The 10625-nt window shown below is 38.7% G+C and overlaps 2 protein-coding genes across 2 annotated transcripts; both read left to right on the top strand.

Annotated features, from left to right (window-relative positions):
* The first annotated feature begins 3945 nt into the window (after positions 1-3945).
* On the top strand, positions 3946-6166 carry LOC114319881 (uncharacterized). The gene is made up of 2 exons (XM_028266946.2): positions 3946-4090; positions 5754-6166. Exons 1-2 carry the CDS (start codon positions 3946-3948, stop codon positions 6164-6166), a joined length of 558 nt encoding a protein of 185 aa, XP_028122747.2.
* A 15-nt stretch (positions 6167-6181) lies between these two features.
* Positions 6182-8235, top strand: LOC145797963 (uncharacterized). The gene is made up of 2 exons (XM_082885403.1): positions 6182-6334; positions 7636-8235. The coding sequence occupies exons 1-2, from the start codon at positions 6182-6184 to the stop codon at positions 8233-8235; spliced, it is 753 nt and encodes a 250-aa protein (XP_082741529.1).
* The last annotated feature ends 2390 nt before the right edge of the window (positions 8236-10625 follow it).

Raw genomic sequence — 10625 nt, 5'->3', positions numbered from 1 at the left:
TTTACATATGTCGCTAAAAATTGATAATTAGTGACTTTTTTTGGTCACGTTTTTTTATAAACTCTTGCTAAAATTTATAATTAATAACGTTCATCCGTGATGAATTTTTCAAACTATCGCTGAAAATTGAAAATTAGTGATTTTTTTGTGATGATTTTTTTAAACTGTCGCTAAAATTTATAATTAGCGACATTTTTTATGACAATTTTTAAATTGTCGCTGAAAATTAATAATTAATGACTTTTTTTAATAGTGTTTGATAAAAATATCATTAAATATTATAAGACCTATTAGATAATAAGTTGACTATTAAAACTTTTGACTGTCAAAATTGACTGTCAAAATACTGAGATGGTAAGCATAATTAACGCTTACTTTTTTTGGCTAATGGTGTTTTGATATACGTTTTCAAAATTATTCCTACATACAACCAGCAAAATATACAAAGGGATCATATCCAGATATTATAATTATGGTGAAGATCTCATTTAATGCATCAAATATTTTAGCCTCTCATTGAGATTTTTAACAACACATTTGTAATTCTATATTTATCAGCACCAAATTATGTAATTATTATCTTTCTTTTTCAGTTTTTTTACATTTAAAAAAAAAAAAAAAGTATTATGTAATTCTATACCCTACACTCCACATAATTTTTTTGTAGACCCTAAATCATCTTATATTCACATCCTTTTTTGATTTTGTTCACAAGAAAAATGTCTGATAAGGTTGACGTAATAACCTTCTTTAAAAATGTCACCTTTTCGGGCATATTTTTGTAGATCTTATTTTTATAGATTACTTCAAATATGAATTTTGATAAAATATTTCAATTTTTTTAGTTTTCTTCTCTTCTAATTAGATATTATATTCATTTATTTTTGTAAAAGTAATAATAATTGAATATTCTAAATGTATCCCTAAAAAATATACCATTAAATTTTAATTTTAAAATATTCTAGTATCGAAAAAGAAAAAAATTATAACAAATTTGGAAAATTTTGAAGTTTCAATATTGATTACAAATTATCATTTGTACTCTTATGAAAAACTAATACTATACAAACAAATATATTTATAAACTTTTCTTATTTAATGATATGTCACTTATTAAGAGTGTAAAAATGACTCACGGCCTGGGGTGGGCCAGGTCTGTTTAGGCCTGTTTGGGCTCGAGCTTAAGCCTAACCCGAGCCCACGAGCCTGAGCCATTATTTTGAAGCCGGGCCCGCCTGGCCTAACCCATCAACTCGCTTAAGGCTCACTCAAGGCCCAGCCCGAGGCTCATTATCTTTTTTAGTAAAAAATAATAAAATTTTGGTAAGAAAAAAAAAAAAAAAAAAAGATCAGGCCGGCCCAAGCCCGAGGCCAGGTCTAGGCTCACCAGCCCGCCCAAGGCCCTAAATATCCCTGGGCATGGGTCTAATTTTTTATTCCGTGGGCCGGACCGGGCTGGCCCGAATTTTGGCGGGAGCTCGCGAGGCCCGACATGGGCCAGGCCAGGCCAGGCCAGATTTACACCCCTATCACTTATCATATTAGACTGGTCGGTCTGAGTTCAAAAATTAAAATTTTATTACTGAAAGCCACGTCATGAGTATAAAAAATTGTTAGTTTTAATAGGTTATGACATTTTTCTTTTTGAATTTTTTAAATGTACAGATTAAATTAGGCGTATTTTTTTTAAAATTATTTTATATACATGTAAGAGAGTGTATATTGAAGAAATATGTTAGAGAGTGTATGTTGAAGAAATATGTTAGAGAGTGTGTTGAAGAAATATGTTATCCTTTTATTGTACACTTAAAAGCGATACTTTTTTTTTTTGGGTGATCTTTTCCAATATTGCTTTAGATATGTGAATGCTTCTTTCTTTACACATGATACATATTGTTAAAATGTCAATTAAGTGCTAATTTGATCTTTTAAGCTTACCATTCATCAAAACTTGTTCCTAGTATTATCTATCCATTTATCTGTATATCTTTATGTTTATCATGCTGTTCTTGAAACTCTAATTTATTATTAATGAATGCTAAATATTTAGTCATTGCTCCACAAAATTTTTATGCTAAACCGCAAATGCGAACATAGGAAACATTGTTTATTTGGTGATGACACATTAGCCTATTCTAAATATTAACAACATATTTTTTTTAGCTTAATTCATATTTGAGCAATTATTTTAGTACTTCATTGTTGATTTGCCTTCATTTTTTTTGGTTTTGGTTTGTGAAGTTATAATATTTTGGTCAATTTCTAATTTTTCCATTATATGTAATGTGTTTTATATACTTCACCAATTTGTTAAAGTTTATATTAATTTTTTTCACCATCTTTTGATTATTGATTAATTATTTACATCTACATTAAAAAATATAAACTTTGTCCTCCAAATTTCACACCTTTCGCAACGGAATTTTGATCTTTGGCAACGGAATTTTGATCTTTGGCTACAAATATTTTCATCACTAAAAATTCTTTTTAGGCTAGTGATGACATGAATTTCAACCACGGCAACCATATATATATGGCCTGTAAAACACTTGAACAAAAAACAAAAAAGAAAAGAAACACAAAACTGATCAGAATTTGATCAATAAAGGTTAATTAGGTTAAGTTTTTACAAATTTGCACCTAAATTTTTGAATTGGTTAAATTTATATGTCAAAATTTTACTATGGGTGCTTTTGTGGAGTATCATCTATGCTACTTTACTTGAACAAGCCAACTATGAATACCTTACTTTAAAAAGAGGAAACACACACGCATGCACACAACAAAAAAAGAAGAAGAAGAAAGTAGACGAAGAAGAAGATTGCACTTATGAAATTTGAAGCGATTAATTAAGTGATAAGTTGAACTGTGATAACTGTCTCAAAAGAAATAAATCACTAGTTTGAATGTCACGCAACATTAATTTGACTTCTCTGACGTTATTCAGGCATTTGATCGATTATTACCTAATATATGTGTTAGACAAGTAGAGTGTATATACCGAAAAATTAACTGGAGAAATTTTTTAAATACATTTATTACCAATAAAAATGAACTTATGAAACATGTGGTTCACATGTAAAAGAGTGTCACCTTTTTTCTTCGTTAATTTTTTTTCTCTTCTGCTAATGTTGAAAAATGAACTTATGAAACATGTGGTTCACATGTCAAATAGTGTCACCTTATTGAAAGTTTTTTATTTATTTATTTATTTATTTAGTAATGTTGTTTTACTCGTAAAAATGAATGGGGAATATTTCCTAACAATACCAGCAACCAAACATGCCTTGCAATTAACATGGTAATTCACACCAACTCAGTTGATCATCTGTGTAATGGATGATGACAAACTATAATAAGAATATGAAAATTGTAGGGGAGTATTTTATGAGTGACAGCACGTGGCTAAGGTGACACTGAAGTGTTAGCCGAGATGTCACATGGCCTAGTCATGTTTACCGAGATTATCTCGGCTAGGCTGAGGTTATCTGCGAAAATGCCAGAATTTGGGATAAGCAGATAAGGGACAAGAGTCCTACAACAGGGGAGGATCTCAATCTGGATAGAGATAAAGCTCAAGAAGAGTTTATCTCTATCTAGATAAGGGTCCAGGATGAACATGGAGCCTGAGTCTATTGAAGTGAGACTTCTAAGGAGATCAGGTCACTGCTGATTATAAAAACAAGACACCCTCGTGGGTCTGAGATAAGTTCTTTCTTGTGAGTTTAAGCACAATTTGCTATCTTTGAGAGATATTGATTACTGACTTCATCGTCGAAGTACCCCTAGGTAGATGAACCATCGTCGAATTCTCATCTTCTTGTGCAGGTTGTTAGGCTTAATCTATTCTGCTGATACTCTCCAGCTGAGTTCCCCTTTTTGGTTGTGTGGTCAAAAATTAACACCCACAATTTGGCGCCGTCTATGGAAACTTCAGGAGAATAGATGGCCAACAATGGGCTGGAAGAAAAGATTGGGGATGACATCCACAGTGGAAGTGATGAGCATGTAGATCCCAACGTCGAGGGAGAAAATCGCAATGAAGGAGCCCAAGATCCGAATCTTGGGGAAAAGGATGTCGGCAAAGAAGGTAACACCCTAAAGAAGGGTGGCTGAGAGGAGTATTACAACGAAAGCGACCTCCAGGTATGGAAGGATAGATGCTTGAGGAGGGACGACGAGATGAAAGGGATGGCAGACAAGTTCGTAGACCTACAGTCAGTTGTCAACTTCATGATGCAACCACCATTCCCATTGCAGGACACGCTGGCACTAGCAGCCAAGACTAATGCCCAGAAAGAAGGGTAGAAAAAATCCTAGTAGTCCCGTAGTGTGGCAAGGAAAAGGAGTACTCACATCAGCCTTTACGAGATGTCGGGCGAGCAGAGTCAATAAGAGGTGAGTCGCAGAAGATGATGTGAACAAAGGGGACCTATGTCAAAGAACCTCGACATATCCAGGGGAAGGGCCTTTGCTTTGACACAGTGAATCCAGGAGGACACACAATGACACCGGGAGCAGCGCGCTAAAAAGGTTGAAATCTGTCAATAGCTGAGCTCCCGGCAGAACGAAGGAGGACTTGACAGACTACCTCTAGAGGAAGTGGCACAATGCCGATATCACATCCCCCATGAAGCCGAGAACGCCATTTTTAGTAGAGTTGGATACGTTTGAGGCCCCAAAGAGGTTCCACATGCCAAGGTTTCAAATTTATGACGGTAAGTCTGATCCGAACTTTCATGTTGGTTTATATTTGAATTCAATGGCTTTGTGGAGTGGGAATGAGCAGCTGTTGTACAAGTTGTTCCCCTCATCCTTTGGGGAAATCGCATCGGATTGCTTCCACAAGTTGCCGAAAGGAACTATGAAGAGTTGGGAAGGCCTAGCTGAGATGTTTGTGGCTAGGTTTGTTACAAATAAGTTGCAGCCACTAAGGGTAAACTCTATGCTGACTTTGAACATTAGCAAGGGTGAAAGCCTCAGGGCTTATGCCAAGAGATATTATGAGGTGTTCAACCAAATTCTAGCCTGCAACCAGGAGCTGGCGGTCGTATCATTCAAAAACAGCTTGGATGATGAATGCCTGTTTCGAAAATCATTGGAAAAAACTCTACCAAAAAGTATGGAGGATCTCATGGCATGGATTGAGAAGTATACCAGAGCAGAAGAGGATGCGCAAGGAACAATGACACCAAAGCAAGAGAAGCGAAACGGCATGCCAAAGTGAGGCCAAGGTAATTCCGGTATAAACAGGCAAGAGATAGGGTTGAGGGCTGCACAGGCAGTCACCACGATATTTAGGATCCTAGTCTACAATGTTTTGGAAAAGATCAGGAACCAACTATATTACAGAGCACCGGAGAAGATCCCTGGCGAGTTTATTGGAAGAAGCCTTGGGAAGCATTGTGCTTACCACAATGACAATGGGCACTTGACTCAAGGATGTAGGGCTCTGAAGACACACTTGGAGGATCTGGTCAAATAGTTTCACCTGAGAGACCTAGTAGCTGAGGTCAGGACAAGGGAAGAACAAGCAAGGCTACCCCAGGCACCGACAACACCACCGCCACCACAACCACCACAGTAAGCAGATAGACCTCGAGTGATTAATGTGATTCACTCGAAGGTCAATAAGAATGATGTACATGGAGAGACTCAGAGAGTGAGGCACCTGTAGTATGTGTATCGAGTCCAACAAAAGACGCCTAAGACAAATGAGTACCGGGGACCAATGGTTTCTTTTACTGAGGTAGACCTGGATATGGTACAACATCCATACAATGATGCCCTAGTGATAACACTGAAGATTGGAAAGTTCCAAGTGAGACGCATATTGGTTGATCAAGGCAATTCTTGTGACATCATGTATGTTACATGTTACAAGGGGCTTGGCCTTCACCTAGATGATTTGGAACAATCCAACAACCCAATGGTTGGATTCAATGGAACACCAACGTGGTCTCTAGGAGCCACGAATTTGGAAGTGCAAGCAGGCACCAAGAAGGTAAGCACGGAATTTACAGTAATTGACACCCCCTCCCCTTACAATGTTATCTTGGGTAGACAGTGGTTACATGCAATAAGGGTTGTTCCCTCAACATTGCACCAACTGTTGCGATTCCCAACTGAACATGGGATTGAGAAGGTCAGAGGGGATCAGGTGTAGGCAAAAAATTACTTCATGGCAGTAATAAAGTCCACCTGCAACGTGGGAGAAGTAGAGATAGTAGAAATTGATGACAAGGACATGAAGGTCCTAGATGATGCTGGCAAAGAACCAGTCGACAAGAGTGAGGAAGCTTTGAAGAAGATTACAATCCAAGAAGATGATGAAGTGCGTTTCTTCCTTCTCGGCTCAGGCTTAGCTAAGGAGGAGTAAAAGGAGTTAGAGGCTTTCTTATGAGCAAACATAGAATTGTTTGCCTGGATGTCCTATGAGATGCATGGCATTGACCCGAAGGTCACTTGCCATAGGCTTAATGTAGGCAGGTCAGCTAAACCTGTCATCTAGCGGGCAAGGAGGCCGACATTGATACATGTGGAGGCAGTCGAGGAGGAAGTGGACAAGTTGTTGGAAGCCTAGGCCATTCGGGAGGTGAACTACCCTACCTGGCTCTCCAACACAATGGTAGTGAAAAAGAAGAATGGCAAGTGGAGAGTTTGTGTGAACTTCACCAGCCTAAATAAGGCTTACCCCAAGGATAGTTTCCCACTACCTAAGATTGATCAATTAGTATATGCCATTTCAGGGCATGGAAGGATGAGTTTCTTGGATGCATATAGAGGCTACCACTATATAGCAATGTATGCTCCAGATGAAAGAAGACGACATTCATCACCCCGAAAGGACTCTATTGTAATAGAGTGATGCCTTTCAGGTTGAAGAATGCATGAGCAACCTACCAAAGGTTAGTGACCAAGATGTTTAAGCACCTGATTGGGAAGGCAGTAGAGGTCTACATCGATGACATGATCGTGAAGACCAAAGAACTTGGGAACCATTTGGCCGACTTATAGGCAATTTTTGATATCCTGAAAGCATATTGGCTTCGGCTCAATGCCTCTAAATATGCATTTGAAGTCAGGTCTGGTAAATTCCAAGGATACTTGGGGACCAAGAGGGGCATTAAAGCAAGCCCAGATCAGATTAGGGCCATCCTTGACTTGAAGAGCCCGACATCAGCCAAACAAGTCCAAATTTTGACCAGCAAGGCAGCGACCCTGAATAAATTTATCAGCCAAAGTTCTGATAAGTGGAAGCCATTTTTTCAATTGTCAAAGAGGGCCACAAATTTTTTGTGGATAGAAGAGTGCGAAGTCGTCTTGGCTGACTTGAAAAGGTACCTGACAACAGCTCCGTTCTGTCAAATCCAATACTTGGAGAAGAATTGTTCCTATACTTGGCAGTTTCAAATCACGCAGTAAGTGCAGTGGTAATCCGAGAAGAGAAGGGAGAGTAAATGCAATATACTATGTGAGTAAAACCCTAGCAAGTGCAGAAACTAGGTACTTGCCCTTGGAAAAATTGACACTAGCCCTGGTGATGGCTTCTAAAAAGTTAAATCACTACTTCAAAGACCACAAGATTGTGGTGCTGACTGAGTATCCCTTGAAGCCTTGAAGCCCCTGATGCAGCATGGAGATCTGAAATTAGCAGTAGCCATGGCAGCTGATGAAGAGGTAGTCTTCTGTGACTCCCAACTTATTATGAATCAAGCAATGGGCGAGTATGCAGCCCGAGATGAAAGGATGATAGCCTATGTCAAAGAGATTGTTAGGCTGCTAACACTATTTGAGAATTGTTGGCTACAGCAGGTTAGCCGAGATGATAATAGTCATGCCGACGCCTTGGTAAACCTGGCTAGTGCAATAAAGTCAGGGGAACCAAGGACAATCAGGGTTGATTATCTGATAGGACTAAGTGTGGAGGCCCTGATAATAGAGTATGAAGCAATATGCGTGGAAATGGGTCTCAACTGGATGGATGCCATAGTTGTGTTCCTCAGAGAGGGTAGATTACTAGATGACCAAAAAGAGGCACACAAAACCAGGTTGAAATCGGCCAAGTTCTACCTATCAGTGGAAGATAGAAGATCCTTCACTAGACCTCTACTTCGGTGTGTACATCCCTCTCAAGTAGAGGACTTTTTATATGAGATCCATGAAGGAGTTTGTGGAAGCCATGTACGGGACATGTCACTTGCCCACAGAGCCATATCCCAGGGATACTGGTAGCCATACATGTAGAAGGATGTCGAAGCCTATGTGAGGAAATGAGAGAACTGTCAAATGTTTACACCTTTAATACATCAACCAGCAGCAAATCTGAACCCAGTGTCCAGTCTTTGGCCGTTCGCCCAGTGGGGCATAGACCTAGTGGGACCACTGCCCTAGGCAACTGGACAGGGAAAGTTCTTGCTAGTAGCCACAGACTACTTTATAAAGTGGGTAGAGGCTGAACCTCTTGCAAAGATTCGAGATATTGATGTGAAGAACTTTATCTGGAAGAACATAATAACCAGGTTCGGGATCCCAAGGGCTGTTATAGCAGACAATGGCACTCAGTTTGATAGTAAGCTGATTAAGAGCTTTTGTACAAAGTACAAGATTAAGAACTATTACTCCACTCCTAGTTTTCTCCAGAGTAATGGTCAGGTAGAAGAATCCAACAAGACCATCCTGGATGGGATCAAGAAGAGGCTGGAAACAACTAAGGGAAAGTGGGTGGAAGAAGTAACCAATGTGTTGTGGGCATATCGAACTATGCCGAGAAGATCAACTGGGAAGTCTCCTTTTGCCATAACGTATGACACTGAAACAGTCATCCCATTGGATATTGGCATCCCTGGAATCAGAACCCAGGGAGTGGAGAATGGAACCAACGAGGTGTTCCTTGCCCGAGATCTGGATCTATTAGAAAAAAGAAGGGAGAGAGCAGTAATTCAGCTGGGGGCATACCAGCGGCAGCTTGCTAGGGCTTAAAACTAGAAGGTCAACCCAAGGGAGTTCAAGATTGGGGACTTTGTCCTAAGAAAAGTCATCGGCAATAAGAAGGATCCCAGGGAGGGCAAGCATGGCCCAAACTGAAAAGGGCCTTATCGAATCATCTCAGTTACCAGCAATGGAGCATATCGGCTTGAAGATACTAATGGCAAGGAGTTGCCAAGTTGCCAAGACCCTACAACACTTGCAATTTAAAAATTTTCTACGATTAGTTTTTTTTTTTTTTTTTTTTTTTTGAGCTTTTTGTAATTAGCCGAAGTTTTAATAAAATGCTAGCTTGATTTTGTTTTCATATACTATTGACACTTGTGCGATAGGACTGAAATAGTCTTATGATGATGTTTCTGAAAGAAACATGATGAATAACTTAAACTTATCATATGGTAGAGTTGAATTATATTTACCATATGATATAGTTGACCTAAGTTGACGATGTTTCTAAATAAAACATGACGAATAACTTAGACTTATCATATGGTAGAGTTAAATTATACTTACCATATGATAGAGTTAAACTAAGTTCGTGATGTTTCCGAATGAAACATGACGAATAGCTAAGACTTATCATATAGTATTGTTGAATTATACTTACCATATGATAGAGTTGAACTAAGTTGGCGATGTTTCCGAAAAAAACATGATGAGTAACTTAGACTTATCATATGGTAGAGTCGAACTCAACTTGCCCTATGATAGAGTTGAACTAAGTTAACAAAGGCACCAAGGTAGAAAACCTCGGCTAAGATTTATTTGAACCAAACTTCAGAAAAAATTGGAGACGCATGCTTAATGTGAACATAAGCGGTACTTAGGTTCACATTAGGGGGCATGAAGTGAGAATGAGCATAACACTTGTGAAATTTTTCTGAAATTTCAGGTTGAAGTTATGTATAACACTTGTGAAATTTTCTGAAAAAACATCCGAGATCATTGTTAGATGGAGCTATCAGAGATGAGTTAATCCGAGATGGGAGTATTGTTTTATACCCGAAATGTACTTGATTGAGATGCCTAGCCAAGGTGCTAGACTTGGAAGGGTGAAGTCTTGCCAGAAGACAGCAAGTACAAATAAAGAGAAAACACTTGTAAAAATGTTTGAATAAAATATTTGTGAGTGCTGTTTGGCCGAGATCACAGTAAAAGGTGAACTTTGAGGTAAGTTCGATCCGAGGTGATATATGTCAGATGTGTTCTAACCCGAAGTGATTACACAGTTAAGGTGTACTTAGAAGAATTGCAATAATATTCTAAGTATGGAAACATGCAAGGCATAGAAGAAAAGCAGTAAGCATACATAAAGAGAGTATTCAAACACTTAGACAAAAATGAAGCATGTATTCATGGAGAAAACTTGTTCGGTTACAAAAAGATGGCACTTCAGCCCAGCAAAAACTATTACAAACTACTAAGAAGAAAAAGTTCAAAAGTAAAAGAAAAGATCCTAAGCACTGAAGTCCTTGGCGTTGATCTCGAGCTGCTCAAACTCGGCCTCAGCTGGGAATGTTGTTTCCTTCTCAGCTGCAATCTTGGCATCGATTTCGAGGAGGGTCTGATCTAGGCTTTTCTCGGCTAAAGTGACCTCAGCCTCAAAAGTTTTTTTTAAGAGAGATAGTTTTGGAAGC

The sequence above is a fragment of the Camellia sinensis genome, chromosome 8, assembly GCF_055761805.1.
Source record: "Camellia sinensis isolate YWXY chromosome 8, ASM5576180v1, whole genome shotgun sequence".
Lineage (NCBI taxonomy): Eukaryota > Viridiplantae > Streptophyta > Magnoliopsida > Ericales > Theaceae > Camellia > Camellia sinensis.
Note: the sequence above shows the minus strand (reverse complement) of the source record. Positions and strands in the feature narration are given on the sequence as shown.